At 44.9% G+C, this 17173-nt stretch overlaps 1 protein-coding gene across 1 annotated transcript; it reads left to right on the forward strand.

Moving 5' to 3' along the window:
• The first annotated feature begins 2551 nt into the window (after nucleotides 1-2551).
• On the forward strand, nucleotides 2552-3570 carry LOC123440817 (putative glutaredoxin-C2). Its single transcript, XM_045117365.1, has one exon. It carries the CDS (start codon nucleotides 3005-3007, stop codon nucleotides 3317-3319), a length of 315 nt encoding a protein of 104 aa, XP_044973300.1. The 5' UTR covers nucleotides 2552-3004; the 3' UTR covers nucleotides 3320-3570.
• The last annotated feature ends 13603 nt before the right edge of the window (nucleotides 3571-17173 follow it).

Genomic DNA, 17173 nt, shown 5'->3' on the forward strand with positions numbered 1-17173 from the left:
TGCCTCAAGCACGGGGGTCGCTGCAGGCCAGCCCAACGGGCCCGAGCGCACTGAGCTATGGGCACCATCCACGAGGAGGAGAGGGCGCAAAGTGGCACGGTGTGCAACGGAGAGTAGCCGCCGAAGACGCACTGACGATGGATATGAAGTGCAACTGAAACCTTAGACACAAGATTTGGTTCTCGGGCAAGCACAGGATACCAGCAGCGGCAGATACAGCCGGACTGTAGGTTGGAGGACTAAGACCATATTGCGAGCGTGCTGCGCGGTGGCCAACATGACCGAAATGTGCGGGCGCTCGCCACGATGTGAGGGGTCACATGAGACAGAGAGATGTGTTGCCAGAGGGATGGATGGGTGGCGGTGCGGTGGATCTGGCAGCTGTCGGAGCTACAAGGGGAGAGAAAGGGAGGGGAAGGGCCGGCGGCGATCTATGGGAGGAGGTAGGAAAAGAGGTGGTAGATGGTGGGTGGCGGATGGGACGGTGGGGGTGGAGAGCAATCGGGAGTGGGCTGAGGAGGAGGGTTCTAGGGTTAGCTATTTATATGGTGAGTAGGTACACGGGCTTTACCGGGCTTGCGCGGGCTTGTGGGGCTGCAGCAGGAAATCCATGACAGATTTGGAAAACGTCATCTGAATTTCGTCATGGATTACCAGGTTTCTTGTAGTGTGATAGTCCCACTCCTTGAGACCCCATTCCTTGAGTTAAACACAGGGTGTTTGAATAGAGATATTGTGGGATTGAATAGAAATGACTGCAGCATTAATCAGAGCTGGAACCACCACATCCAGATGTGTGTCCCCCTCAAGAGCGAGGAATGATCACCTTGGTAACCATGCACAAAACCTCTTGAAGACAGGGGGCTTGCATTGATTCTTGCAATCCAAAGTAAGATGGCCATCCTCGCGACAAGTGAGACAGAAGGGTGGGGGGAGCTGCACTGGGATTGGAAGTGTCCCGGACAGGGGCAGGAAAAGCAGATGAGCGCGGGGCAAGGATTAGGCGCCAGAGGGTGGTTGAGCGGAGGAGGAGGAGGAGGGGTCCAACGGGGCGAACCTACATGCCTTATTGGGGTAGGAGTTGTGAGATCCACCCCGCTAGGGTTGGCCACTGCCGCCCATGTTAGTTGATCTGCCGCCCTGCCCTGGCCATACCAAGACCCGAACGAGTCAGGGCGAAAGTGAGGATGAGAAGGATCTGCTCCACCCAGTGGGGTCGCGGATCTAGCAAGCGCCATGCCCTTGACAACAACCTCCCAAGGATGGGCCACCGCCATGCCCCACGCCTACTGCGCCGGCGCCGGAGGTGCTCCCGAACCCGCAACCTCCTCTGCCGCCACACGGTTGCGCTCGTCGCTTTGGAGCCACTCCGGTCCGGTCACCCAAGCCTCACGGTCACAGGCCACCTGTTCAGGAGCCGCATGCTCCTGCTCCAGTATTGACCGACGCTCCGCCTCATACTCATGGTCAGAAGCGGCCTCAATCGATCCCTCGCTACGTACGGTGCTTTCCACCAAAGGCCGCCTCACTGGAGGATCCACGTGATTTGTCCATGAGGACGACGTCAAGGAAGGAATGCGGGAGAGGGGGAGGAGAAGATGATTCAACGGATGGGGAAAGGGTAGTGACGGATGTTAGAATGAGATGCGGGAAACCTTAGCAGAGAGGAGTGGTTGCCTTTAAGTATCCACACAAAGCCATGCATATGCCGGTCCGCACGTCATGAAGGAGGTTGAGACGGAATGGGCCGATGGGCGAGCTGATTTAGAGGCGAGCCCAGTTAGCGGGTAGGGGAGAGATGGGAATGACAGCAACTCGAGGTAGAAGACGAACCCCCACCTAGTCAGGCTTGGACCAGTAGGCTCAAGAGTGGACACGGCAAAAGACGAACCCCACCTAGGGTTTACTTCGAACGGATGAGCGGCGCAACCAGGTCCGCCTCCGACGCTGACGACGCCACCGCAGTGCACACCAGCACCCCGCGCGGTGTTGGGGGCAGCCCCGTAGTCACAGCTACTAGTCCCCGACCCAAAATACCAGTCAATGGAGAGCGCGAGAGGATCTGGAACAGAAATGACTAAAAGTTTAACTTAATTGTGGCAGGGAAACTTCATTTGTGTTCGGAGGGGGGGGGGGGGGGGCTCAAACGGTACAACAAGGTGAATATGTCGAATGTTAGTTGTGATATCCATCTTCCACATTAAAAATTATTTATTTTCTCCAAAAAAAATTGTACAATCCATCCATCATCACTACTTTTCTACTTAATTTTGAGGCATTCATTAGATGAAGACGTTTTAGATGTGATGCATCATGTCCACAACTCCACACAACCAGTATTCCTTCTCACACACAAATGGCAAAAAATTCGCAAAAGAAGAGTGGATCTGACCTTAGCTTATCAGGACCTGATGAATCATCAACTGAAGCATTGATTCAGTTGATACCACAAAAGTTAAGCCTATCAGGAACTTGTTGAATTATCATCTGAAGCATTAATTTAGTTGATACCACAAAAGTTAAGCCTATCTCAAATCTTGATTCTTCACACCATTTTTCTATGTATGATACTAACAACAAAAGTTCGTCCTGTCCCGAATCTTGATTCTTCTTCATTTTTACTTATTCGGGGCTCTATTTAAAGAAATCAAGGATCAGCCACTCTCCTGCTCATAGCTAACTGTGTGATTTTGGCCTCTCCCAATTCCCAAAAGCAAAGATTGCAAGACAAAGAACATATATTCTTCCCGATTAGCCACATCTCATAGCGATTCCCTTGCACCTCAATTAAAGCCTGCAATACCGCGCCGACCACCCCCTCTTCTTTACTTGCCGCAGTTATCTATAAATAAGCACCGTTGGGTCATCACCATCATCCAACTCCAAGAACACAACAGCCTAGAGCAAGCTCAAGTGAAGTGACCTGATCAGATCGATCAATCACAAATCCCCAAGAACAACAGCCTACTTGCTAGTTGCTACCCACCAATTCGCTCGATCAGCAATGGCGGACAGAGTGACAAAGCTGGCGTCGCAGCGGGCGGTGGTGATCTTTGGGGCGAGCAACTGCTTCATGTGCCACGCGGTGAAGACGCTCTTCACAGAGCTCGGCGTGAGCTGGACGGTTCACGAGCTGGACAAGGACCCCCGCGGGAAGGACGTCGAGAGGGCGCTCGTTGGCATGGTCGGACGGAACCCGCCCGTGCCGGCCGTCTTCATCGGCGGCAGGCTTGTCGGCACCACCGACCAGGTCATGACGCTGCACGTCGGCGGCCAGCTTGTGCCGCTCCTCCGCCAAGCCGGCGCCCTGTGGCTTTGAAGAGTCATGGACAGCAGTGGCTGATGCGTGCGTGCAGTTATGTGTGTGTGGTCGCAGCCTCGAAATCGAGCTAAGCTGGTGATCATGTAGTGCGTGCACTGCAGTGCAGCTACATAATTTTGGAAAGGTCATCAAACATATTAACGGTCATGATCTTTCAGTTGTACCTCTCGCTGTCATGAAAACAGTAGAAAGGATGCTTTGTAAGGGATACGCATCCTGAGCAATATTAAAAGAGCTTATGTTTATTATCTTGTTGTCGTTGCTTAACAAATTTGATGCTTTGCTTATTCTGTTAGGCTGTTGTGCTAAGGCAGTAAGAGAATCCACGGTATATAATGCTCTTTAGTAAATGGAGAATATAATGTCATATCTGTTGGAATTATTTGGATTTAGCCCATTTTATTTTATCATCCTTACAGTTGGGAGCTGTTTATACACAATGCCCGAAAGGGAGGGAAGTCGGTCACTGCGGAACATTGGAGCAAACCCCCCGAGATGGGGCATCTAGCCCATCCTTGGGGTCCACCTTATCCGATGCCCCCCCCCCCACGTGGGGCACGAGACTTGAAGATCCCCCTCATGTTTTCTCCCATGTTCTCCCACTTAGACTTGGAGAAAAGCTCGCCCCAATCAATTTCATAGGCACTGATCGTCTTTGCCACCATCCCCATGGGTCAATGACGGTTTAGGGGGAGGCGGGGGAGGTTGTTGCTGGGCCTCGGCCCCTTCCACACGAACCGAATGCTGAAAGTTGAGAATGAAGGGAAACCCACAAGTGACCATCCACTCTGGCAGGATCAAGACACCACACCTTCGCACGAATCGGGCCCAGCCAATCGAGCGATGATGCGTCAACCTCACTGGGTTTCTCAACCAAATCAACAAAGGCCATCATGAAGAGGTGGGGAGTGCGCAGACCAGAAGGTGCATCATCGAGGAGAACCATGAAAACATATTTCTCTAATCAAGACAAAATTGATGGTGAGCTCAAGGCCCTCCAAGTTCAATTTGCACTACCAAACTTGGCTTGGTTAACTAATTCTCCGAAGAGCAAAACAGAGTCAAAAAAACAGGGCATACAGGAGATGGGGCAAAGCAACAAGAATGAAAAGGAGCTGGCCAGGAAGGTGGGTCCAAGGGGATCCTACTTTTGCCATGTCATATGAAAAATCAAAGTAGGTGACAGTAGTAGGCTTTTTAGGACATCTCCAACACGAACCCCTAACACGGGCGCGGTATTTGTCCATGGACGTGTGAAAGTTGGCCATCCAACCGTGTCCGCATACACAATTTGAACAAACGAGATGGTTATCATGTAAACACGATGTAATTCACTTAATTTCGGACATAATTTACATAAGACGAATGGTATTTCGTCCGTTCAACTAAAACCTAATTAAAAAAACATAAACTACCTTGTAGCTGACGGTGATCTCGTATGTGTGGCCGGCCTGGTCAGTGACACCTCCATCACTATGTGTGTTATCATTGTCATCGGAGTGGTCCTTCCATCAATGGAAGGGAGTTGGGGGACGGTGGCCCTATCTGGGTGCCGTGTGGCACATGTGGAGGAGATGCTCCACTTCCTCCTACATCATGCAGAGGTCCACCATGGTCAACCCCTGCCTGGTCACGGAGCCTTGCCGTTGCCCATGCCACCAACGGGAGTGGCATCAATCTTGCTCAGAGACCACTTCTCGCCGTACTTGGCGAGCTTCCCTTCGAGGCGATGTAGTTGAGGTGCGGCCCTCTCCGTGGTGGTCCACAGCCGGTCACGGGCCCGCGCCTTCATGAGGTAAGGGTCCACGCGGACCCAGCCCGACGCCTCGCCAGATTTGGTGAAGTCCGAGTGGCACGGTGCTCCTGCCAGACCACCCTCTCCTTGACCTAAATGACGCCCCGCGGCGACAAGCATTCGCCACCGCCATGGCCACCAAGGTAATGGAGGAGGGGCCCATGTAACTTTGCGACCACCGGCAACAGCTCCTCCGAGACGGACTTGCAGCGCCAAACGCGGCATGTCGGCGACACTAGCTAGCTGGTCGATGTGGCCGTACCGGCTATGTGTCGGCAACACCAGCTCATCCTCCACACAACGTCCAATTTGGACACCATGATTGCGCGGGAGGGGTGGGCGGGCAGGGGTGGAGCGAGGATTCAAACATAGGGGGGTGCGAGACAACAACAAAGGCAAAAAATATTGTGTGTCTCACAAACTACAAACTACAGAAGTGCTTTATATTTAGATATCACTCGAAATCGGGGTAGGTCTACCTATAATTGTAGCATTGAACAACTGCAGTTTAAATACGACATAAATTACATTGTTACAAAACATTGTCATGATGACAAATCCTTGTATAACCAAATAGCAGGATTTAGCTTGCATTTATATAATTTCTAATGGAAAATCAATCATTGCTTCATACATAACTTACATTTGCTTGATATCTACCAACGCAAATATACTTAAGCAAATAGAGTCAATATGTGTTGTATTATTACGAAAAACCGAAAAAGTGACCAGCGTTACAAGAATATAGACCTAGTTGGAGTATCAAATCCAGCCCTGGCTCATCCCATACTCGTCATAACGCATGATCGTTGTTTCCGTAGGCATGCAGGATGCATCAACCATCGTCGGTCAACGTCGTTTGATGAAGCATCTAAGGGTTTGCGCTTCCAAAAGATTGTACGCATCTATGCCCTAGTGTGGCGATGATTTCCAATGGAAAAGCTTGAATAAGTTGGGCGGCGACGACCAGAGATCAGTTGGAACTTCATTAGGTCAAAGGGCACCGAAAGGAAATGAAAGCCCAGGTGTAGATGTGTGTATTACAGATGATCTGCGATCAATTGGTGATTGGGTTGGTGCTCCAATTCACTCACGTGAAAACAAATGCCATTTGTTTTGGGCTTGGGCCAACCAACAATGTCTGGACGCATAAATGAAGGCCTACACTCTTACTAATGGCTGGGTACTAAATATGACAAATACAGAGTAGATTAATACCAGTCCCCCTTAAAAATCCATGAGGGTGGTCGATCCATTGGGGGTGAGGGGTGCCTGGTCCCCGCTCGCCTCCTCCCCCACCCCCATTGGCTCTGTCCCTGTGGGCGGGCATCAACTCGGCCTTCATGTAGTGGAGAGGCAGCGATGTCGGCTCCTCCTTAACGTGGTAGGCTGAGATGGTAACGCTGACTAGCGGCGGAGACGATGGTACCGACACATGGTAGTGCGATGGTCGCTCGATTATGAAATCAAGATTCCGCTAGAACTCTTCGTCCATCAGTGCCGCCTCCATGAGGCGGCGCAGCAGTGGCAGCGACAACGGCTCGTGCTCTTCGTCACCGGAGGAGATGATGATCTCTTCCTTCTTGGCAAAACCAAAAGAGATTTTTTTTCATAAAAACTGTGTGCCGCGCATACATGTTGCGAAGATGTATGCATGCAATTTTCTTTTGATATTTTTTGACATTTTGAAATACATTTTCTGAAAAGTGGTTTACATGCACATGGGTTCGGGACGTCCACATCCACTCGTTGTGCAACAACTTACACGCGATGACTGCTAGAGATGCTTGTTGATTTTCCCTTGAAAAATATAAATACAGTGCAGTGTTACAACTTGCACGCAATGGTCAGTTTGATATATAACAAAACTCACAAATACTTGTTTCTGGTCAACGAACTTGTCCTGTTGTTCAAATACTATCCTTTCCTTCCCTATTTCGTCATATCCGGCACTTCCTCTGTTCCTAAATATAAGTCTTTCTAGACGTTTTATTAGAAAACTACATATGAATGTACATAAACATACTTTAAAATGTAGATCCACTTATGTTGTTTGGTATGTAGTCTTTTAGTGAAATCTCTAAAAAAGACTTATATTTAAAAACGGGGTAAGTACTTGTATGGCGTGCTAGTGTTGTACTGACCCACATGTCAGTCAGTGACGGCGAGGAGGCCCTGCGTGCTGACTTATTTTCGCTACAAAAAGATGCTTGTTGATTTATTTATTTTATTTTTTGGCGGGGGAAGATAATGCTTGTTGATTTGAGTCGAGTGGTTGGGAGTATCACTTTGGGGAGGGTACTAGGTAGGGGCAGCAGTAGCACATATTCGCGTTTATCCATCCATCCATCCTATCCTATCGCCAGATCAAAACAGAGAGAAAAAAAAAATCAATCTACCCTATCGTGTTCATCCTAACATAGGTAGTGTGGCGTGGCGATGGGTTGAGATGCGAGGCATGAAATGCATATCGATCGATAGGAACCCTCATGGATGGATGCATGTTCCCCCGGCCGGCCCGGGTGAGTCGACATGCATGCATGCATGGGTCGGAATCGCATCCACCTTTGCTGCTGGAGCTGGAGCTGGGCAGGGCAGATGACATGAGAAATGCTCGCGGGGCCGACGACGATGTGGATGTGGCCAACACAACAAATTCCAGCATTTTCTTTCTCGTGGTCGGCGCGCGAGATGATCGAAAAAGAAGGCAGGCCGAGATCGATGCGCACGGATTATTACCTTTTTTTCCCCATGCATGATGCCCCTGCGCGCCAATAGCCGCGCCCTCTCCGCAGCGTATCGCATCCGGAGGTTCCCCGTGGGCGACCCTCAAACCACCCGCACGGATCTAGACGATCTTGTGTGAACATCAAAAATCATCCAACATGGTCTTTTATCGGTTTACGAACGATATTTTCATTAACCGGAGACAGATGTTTGCGAAAGTCCGGACCGCTGTTTAGTTCGATTCTAACCGTCTTGATCCGTTAAAACCCGTTCTTTCCGCTCGTGAAACGCACAACACTGCTTCAGAAAATCAGTGCTCGCATTCATGGCCGGTTAGAGCGGACACCCGTTTACTAACGCTGGCATTGAAGCGGCACGCCGGTCAAAAGAGTGTTGCCCGTGCCACTTCCTGGCACAAGCGACTCTTGCAAGTTCAAACAACACGACGGTTGTCCGTCCCTCCATCGGTTGCCCATATTGATGGCATGCGATCGTCGAGGCGTCTCTTCCCGCGCCACCCATCTATCCCTCTGCCGCCCGCCATTGCTATATAAATCGTTGTCGCAACCATAACCGCAGCCATCAGCCTTTGATCCCTCTTCGCACCAATCCCATTGTGGATTCCTCCCATGCCAAAGCTCTCTGGACGGGTTGACGTCGGATCAGAAGGAGATGGTCGGCATTGCTGCCCGATGGCGGCACGGCAGGCAGCCGGAGGATATCAACGACCCAATGAAGGATGCGGCAGATGACGGACCGGTGCTACCCTTTTCTTCCTCCTTAGTCGCGCAGCCCTCCTCCTCGGACGTGCCACCCTCGTCGATGCTCTATACCATGACCATCGGCGAGGCCCATGCCCATTACATGGACATGCTGCGGGATGAGCGGTTCCCGAAGGCGCACGCCGATGTCGCCTACAATCACCACCTCCTCCAGGAGCACCTGTAGTCGGAAGAGCGGCTCGGCACCGGCAAGGTGGTCGCACCCGACGCGGACCTGGCGGAGCAAGAGGCACTCCTGGAGTCATATCGATCCACCCACGATATTTGCCACGCCCACTGACGGTACCAGCAGCGGTTGTCGGAGGTGGCGGCCAAGGACAACAACGACGAGGAGGGCATGTCGTTCTTTGAGGAGATCGACGATGAGGAGGAGGACAGCAAAGAGGTCGCGCCCAACGAAGTCGGCACATCCACGGGTGTCGCCGGCAGCGACCAAGAGTAGTGCACAAGAGGTCGCAGCCGCTTTAGTCCCAGGAAGGCCACCACTTTTCCCCTCTCGTCGTTGCCAAGCTTGGTAGGCTGGACAACGATGGACGATTAGTCGCTTGGTGGCGGCATTGAGGTGTACATCTATGCTTGCCGTCTGTCTGGAGGAGGAGGTTACGGAGGTGTGGCTGGAGAGCGGTGAGGTGGAGCTAGAGAGAGCGAAATTCCAGTTCTCGGGGTTTATGGCCAGACACGGGAAACGAGGGTCGGCGACCAATTAGATTGGGTATTAATTATACTTCTAGAGTCGGACTAGGATGTAAATGTAATAAAATTCATCATGTTTATACGAAATCGCATGTTTGCATGAAATTCGGCCGTGTTTGCATGATTTTTTTCTCGTTGGTTTGAGCTGTTGTTAAAATGTATGCGTCTAGTTTTAGATATTGTTCTCCCATATATGTGTCCTCGGACTGGTCCTCCTCTTGATGCGACAGGAAATTTGTGGGCTGCCGTTGAAGATGCCCTTACGAAACGTCCTAGTCTTGGCGACTGAGCTATCCACACTCGGGTCAACCCATGGGATATTATAGCATCTATAACCGGCATCCTTAATCCCTCTTAAACGTTTGCGGGCATGTCCGGTCAAAAGAGGGAGAACTAAAAAAATAACCCAACCGAATGCGTTTGTCGGTTGATTTTTAAAAATTATCCGTCACCTGGGCAGCCATCGGATGCCCGACCTGACAGTCGTTTGATCAAGCGTCCGCATCCCGCCGCATGGTCAGTCGTTATTTCCCGCAACAACGGTGTGTTGCAGAAACCAGATACTCTTCCTCGGCCCCGACAGAGCTGCGCCCGTACGGCGCCGCCGCCAGCCCGGCGCCGGTGTGCAGGAGCTAAACTATCGTCTTCGAGTAGATGGCATCGAGATGCGTGGGTTAATTTGTGAAACATCATCTCCATCGCAGAAAACAATGGCCATGTTGTAGAAATTCCTGAAAAAACAGTCGTGTTGCAGAAACAATGACCGCGTTGTAGAAACAACTCCTGAAACAAACAATCGGCGGATCACCGTCAGATCTTGCAATCTAGCGGTTGCGTTTGGTTCTTCATTTTCACAACAAAGACCATGTTGTAGAAACCTTTGTAAATACATCTTGCTACAAACAAATTCGTAACATAGATCATGTTGCAGAAAGAGGAGCAGAGAGTCAAGCAGTGGAGAAAAGCATATTGGTTGAGCGAGAGTAGATCGGAGACCAGCTAATAGAGGACACGAGTCAAACGTTAGTGGTGGCGGATGCCTGAGGTTGTATCCGCCGGCTGAATGTTAGACTTTTCCTTTTAAAAAACCCCGAACAAATTTGAATCACGGACAAAATATTAAAAGCACGGACATTTTTTGAATTTTGAGAACAAATCTTGAAACTGAATTTTTTTTTTGTAAAAACGTCAACAAATTTGGAACCGCGAACTAAATTTGAAAGTGCAAACAAATTTTTAAAATAGCACGAACATTTTTCAAATCTTGAGAACAAAATTTTGAAACATGAACTTTTTTAATTTTGAAACCTAGAACAATTTTGAAAAATCATGAACAATTGTTTAAAGCACCAATATTTTTTGGATCTTGAGAACGAATTTTGAAAGTGAGAAAAATTTGAAATACTCCAAACAAATTTGGAAGGGCGAGCATATTTTTAAAGACGAACATTTTATGAATTTTGAGAAAAAGAATTGAAACCTAGAGCAATTTTGAAAAATCCTGAACAAATTTAAAAGCACCAACATTTTTTGAATCTTGAGAACAAATTTTGAAGCTGAGAAATTTTTTGAAAAACTACAAAAAAAACTTGGAAGGGCGAGCAAATTTTTAAAAACGAACATTTTTAAAATTTTGAGAACAAATTTTGAAACCTAGAACAATTTTGAAACATACTGAACAAATTTAAAAGCACAAACAATTTTTTAAAGCACGGACATTAGTTTGAATCTTAAAAAGTTTTTCTGAAACTGAGTTTAAATTTGAATCTTAAGAACAAATTTTGAAACTAAGAACTGATACTGAACATTTCTTTAAAATCGAGAACATTTTTTGAAAATCCAAAAATATTTGTTGAAAATCAAGAACATTTTTTGAAACAGAAACAAAACAGAAAAGAATAATGAATTTTTTTATAAAAAAATCGGTTCAGGGAACCTTCTAAAAGTTTTCCACCGCCACACATGGACTCTCTCCCTCTATGTGTCGTGTGCGCCGGATGGATGCGGACGCGTGGCCAACTCTCGGCCGGTTGGTACAAACATATGTGCGTCCGTGTCGTCGCTCTCGCCGGAGCAGCCGCTACACGTAGGCCGCTCCAAATGCGGGTACTTGGTGCGTCCCCGTCGACTCCCCAAGGTCTCACCCACTTTGTTGCGTCGTGCAGTGCAAGGGCTGTCTGACAAGTCGCGGTTCCATCGCTCTGTTGCACCGGCCGCGTCTACGTGCCCAAAATAATTTTTTTAAACACGAGTATATATTGAATCTTGCGATCAAAATTTTGAAAATGAGAATTTGTTTGAAAAAAGCCGTGAACAAATTTGAAAGCGCGGGCAAATGTTTAAAGCACAAACATTTTTGAATTTTGAGAACAAATTTGAAATCGAGAATAATTTTGAAAAATCATGAACAATTTTGAAAGCACCAACATTTTTTGAATCTTGAGAACAAATTTTGAAACAGAGATTTTTTATAAAAAAACCCAAACAAATTTGGAAGGGCGAGCAAATTTTTAAAAAACGAACATTTTTCGAATTTTGAGAAGAAATTTTGAAACCTAGAACAATTTTGAAAAACCCTGAACAAATTTAAAAGCGCGAACAATTTTTTAAAGCACCAATATTTTTGAGTCTTGAGAACAAATTTTTAAACTGAGAAAAATTTGAAAAACTCCAAACAAATTTGGAAGGGCGAGCATATTTTTAAAAACGAACATTTTATTAATTTTGAGACAAAAAATTGAAACCTAGAACAATTTTGAAAAAACTGAGCAAATTTAAAAGCGCGAACAATTTTTTAAAGTACCAACATTTTTTGAATCTTGAGAACAAATTTTGAAACTGAGAAAAAAGTTGAAAAAATCCAAAAAAATTTAGAAGGGAGAGCAAATTTTGATAAGCGAACATTTGAAAAATATTGAGAACAAATTTTCAAACCTAGAACAATTTTGAAAATACTGAACAAATTTAAAAGCGTGAACAATTTTTTAATGCACGGACATTATTTTGAATCTTAAGAAATTTTTCTGAAACTGAGAATAAATTTTAATCTTAAGAACTGATACTGAACATTTCTGTAAAATCGAGAACATTTTTTGAAAATCCAAAAATATATTTTGAAAATCAAGAACATTTTCTGAAACAGAAACAGAAAACAAACAGAAAAGAATAATGAAATTTTTTATAAAAAATCGGTTCAGGGAACCTTGTAAAAGTTTTCCACCGCCAGACAGGGACTCTCTCCCTCTACGCCTCGTGTGCGCCGGATGGATGCGGACGTTTGGCCAACTCTCGGCCGGTCGGTACGAACGTACGTGCGTGCGTGTCGTAGCTCTCGCCGGAGCGGCCGCGACATGTAGGCCGGTCCAAATGCGGGTACTTGGCGCGTCCCCGTCAACTTCCCAAGGTCTTACCCATTCCGTTGCATCGTGCAGTGCAACGGCTGTCTGACAATTCCCGGTTCCGTTGCTCTGTTGCACGAGTCGCATCTGCGTGCCCTGCATAATTTTTTAAAGCACGAATATTTTTTGAATCTTGTGATCAAAATTTTGAATGGGAGATTTTTTTTGAAAAAAGCACCGAATAAATTCTTAAAGCACGAACATTTTTGAATTTTGAGAAATTTTTTGAAATCAAGAACAATTTTGGAAGCACGAACAATTTTTGAAAGCACGAACATTTTTGAATCTTGAGAACAAATTTTCAAACTGAGAAATTTTTTGCAAAACCTTAATAAAATTTGTAAGGGCGAGCAAATTTTTTAACAAAGAAATGTTTTTTGAATTTTGAGAAGAAATTTTGAAACCTAGAACAATTTTGAAAAATCCTGAACAAATTTAAAAGCGCGAACAATTTTTTAAATTGCCATATTTTTAAATCTTGAGAACAAATTTTTAAACTGAGAAAAAAATTGATACACTCCAAAAAAATTTGGAAGGGCGAGCATATTTTAAAAAATAACATTTTTCGAATTTTCAGAAAAAAATTGAAACCTAGAACAATTTTCAAAAATCCTGAATAAATTCAAAAGCGCGAACAATTTTTTGAAACACAAACATTTTTTGATTCTTGAGAACAAATTTTGAAACTGAGAAAATATTTGAAAAACTGCAAAAAAAATTGGAAGGGCGAGCAAATTTTTCTGAATGAACATTTTTTGAATTTTGAGAACAAATTTTGAAACCTAGAACAATTTTGAAAAAACCTGAACAAATATAAAAACGCGAACAATTTTTTAAAGCACAGACATTATTTTTAATCTTAAGAAGTTTTTTGAAACTGAGAATAAATTTGAATCTTAAAAACAATTTTTGAAACCAAGAGCTGATACTGAACATTTCCTTAAAATTGAGAACATTTTTTGAAAATCCAATTTTTTTTTTTGAAAATCAAGAACATTTTCTGTAACATAAATAGGAAAAAAAATGAAACAGAAAAGAATAATGAAAAATTAAAAACAAATCGGTTCAGGGAACCTTCTAAGAGTTTTGCACCGCCAAACCGGGTCTCTGACCCTCCACGCGTCGTGTGCTCCGGATGAATGCGGACGCGTGGGCAACAATCGGCCGATCGGTACAAACGTACGTGTGTGCGTGTCGTTGCTCTCGTCGGAGCGGCCGCCACATGTAGGCCGCTCCAAATGCGGGTACTTGGCGCGTCCCCATCGACTCGCCAAGGTTCCACACACTCCGTTGCGTCGTGCAGTGCAGCGGCTGTCTGACAAGTCCCGGTCCCGTCGTTCTGTTGCACCGGCCACGTTCGCGTGCCCTGAACAATTTTGAAAGCACGGACATTTTCTGAATCTTGTAAAAGAAAATTTGAAAAGGAGAGATTTTTTTTGAAAAAAGCCCCTATCAAATTTGAAAGCGCGAACAAATTTTTAAAGCACGAACATTTTTAAATTTTGAGAAGAAATTTTGAAATCGCAAACAATTTTGAACAACCGTGAACAATTTTGGAAGTGCGAATAATTTTTTGAAGCACCAACATTTTTTTAATCTTGAGAATAAATTTTGAAACTGAGGAAAAAATTGAAAAACCTCAAACAAATTTGGAAGGGCAAGCAAATATTTAAAAATGAACATATTTTTGAATTTTGAGAAGAAATTTTGAAATCTAGAACAATTTTGAAAAAACCTGAACAAAATGTAAGGCGCGAACTTTTTTTAAAGCAGAAATATTTTTTGAATCTTGAGAACAAATTTTGAAACTGAGAATTTTTTTGAAAAACTCCAAAAAAAAATTGAAGGGCGAGCAAATTTTAAAAAACGAACATTTTCTGAATTTTGAGAACAAATTCTGAAACCTAGAACAATTTTGAGAAATCCTGAACAAATTGAAAAGCACGAACAAGTTTTTAAAAAACGAACATTTTCTGAATTTTGAGAACAAATTCTGAAACCTAGAACAATTTTGAGAAATCCTGAACAAATTGAAAAGCACGAACAAGTTTTTAAAACACCAACATTTTTTGAATCATGAGAACAAATTTTGAAACTGAGAATTTTTTTGAAAAACTCCAAACAAATTTGGAAGGGCCAGCAAATTTTTTTAAATGATAATTTTTTTAATTTTGAGAACAAATTTTGAAACCTAGAACAATTTTGAAAAATCTTAAACAAATTTAAAAGCATGAACAATGTTCTGAAGCACGGATATTATTTTGAATATTAAGAACTTTTTGAAACTAAGAATAAATTTGAATCTTAAGAACAAATTTTGAAACCAAGTAACATTTCTTTAAAATCTATAACATTTTTCAAAAATCCAAAAATATTTTCTGAAAATCAAGAACATTTTCTGAAACAGAAACAAAAAAGAATAGTGAAAAATTGAAAGAAATTAGTTTAGGAAACCTTCTAAAACTTTTCCACTGCCAGACAGGGACACTCTCCCTCCACGCGTCGTGTGCTCCGGATGAATGTGGACGCGTGGGCAACTCTCGGCCGGTCGGTACAAACGTACGTGCGTGTGTGTGGTCGCTCTCGCCGACATGTAGGCCGCTCCAAATGCGGGTACTTGGGGCGTCCCCGTCGACTCCCCAAGGTCCCACCCACTCCGTTGCGTCGTGCAGTGCAGCGGCTGTCTGACAAGTCCCGGTCCCGTCGCTCTGTTGTTCCGTGCCCTGACCTGAGCCCTTCAAGCTCACCTACGCCTCGGACTCGGATCACTAGAAGAATACTGTAATTTCCTTTCTTCAAGGGAACGAAACGATATCGATATGACAAGGGAAGAGCCGGCCGACGACGGAGACGCACATCGTCCACATCGATGCGGCCCAGCACAAGCTCCACGGTTGGCTTCTCGATAAGTCTTCCTATTTTTATTATTTGTTTGATGATCTCCATAAGATTTGCTTGGTGTCTGCAGTTGGATAATGTTTGCCCACGTACGTACCCCGGCGAATCACGCATGGCAATGCATGAGTGCAGGTCGCGACTAATACCGCCTCGTTTGCCTGAGTCAATCAACCACCGTCGCTAGCCTACCACAGTAATAAACTAACTAAGAGAAAGATACGTGTCAAGATCTACTACTGCTAAAATGGATGTATATTTGGATTGTGAATGCTACACCACGAACTACATACAATAGGACAACGCCGTATGTTGCTATGGATAGAAACCGAAAAATATTTCAAGCACGTTACTACAAGTACTAAAAAAAAAAAATCCTAGCTTCTCACCTTTCCATCGATCACTATGATTCTCAAACAGGCTTACATTTTTAACACAGATTGAAAGGTCAAATTGAAATAACAAACAAAGATAATCAAATGATATCCTGCAAGAGGTGACAATATCTTACTATTGTAAACTCCCTCCGTTTACAAGAGGTGACACTATCAAAATACTCCCTCCGTTTCAAAATATAAGACATTTTAGAGATTTTACTAGGAGACTACATACGAAGCAAAGTGAGTGAACTTATACTCTAAAATATGTCCATGTAAATTCGTATGTAATTCGTAGTGCAATCTCTAAAAGGTCTTATATTTAGGAACGGAGGGAGTACATTATAATTTAGTCGATGAGACCTTAGCTTTCTTTTGATGTAATATCATAAAGAATAAAATTATTATTCATATCAGTAAAGAGAGCCGTGATGTGCTTCTTTAGAAGAAAAAAATTTGCAACAATGTAAACATCTCACTCCAGTATACTCCCTTCGTCTCAAAATAAGTGACTCAATTTTGTATTAAATTTATACTAAAGTTAGTATAAAGTTGAGTCACTTAATTTGAGACATAGGGAGTATATCGCAACATCGTACATCGGAAATTGACCTTAATCAATCTAACAAAAAGGTGTAAGGCAAAAATAGATCCTAATCGGCTCTAAAACAAACACAAAACAAACATCAGTGTCGACAATATTGTAAACTCCATCCGCCACTCAAGAAAGCACATGACATGGTAAAATAACAAAAAGGGGCATCATAGTAAATAGATATGAACTGGGTTTATTGAAGGTAGGTGGATAGTTTGTAGGCGCTTCAATGTGGTACGGAGACGTATTTAGTCAAGCGTGCCATGGTCGGTGATATCTCGATCGACGCGCCGCTTCAATGGCGTGTAGTGGGCGGTGATATCTCGATCGACGCACCGCTTCAATGGCGTGTAGTGGGCGATGATATCTCAGCCGACGCGCCGCTTCAATGCCAACAGTGAGAGGTCGCATCCGTTCTGGGCTGGTGTCAACGCGAAGCGGTCACTCTACAGCGGCATGAATGCCGGTAGCTGATGTCTGGCGGGGAACACACGAGCGAAGGAGGAGGGTTTTGGGTGGGCCAGGATTGCCAAACACGGACTGGTCGCGGTCCAAATGCCCCCTCCCCCCTTTGTGTCTCAGTTTGTGA

Source organism: Hordeum vulgare, chromosome 3H (genome assembly GCF_904849725.1).
Source record: "Hordeum vulgare subsp. vulgare chromosome 3H, MorexV3_pseudomolecules_assembly, whole genome shotgun sequence".
In the NCBI taxonomy this organism is placed as follows: Eukaryota; Viridiplantae; Streptophyta; class Magnoliopsida; order Poales; family Poaceae; genus Hordeum; species Hordeum vulgare.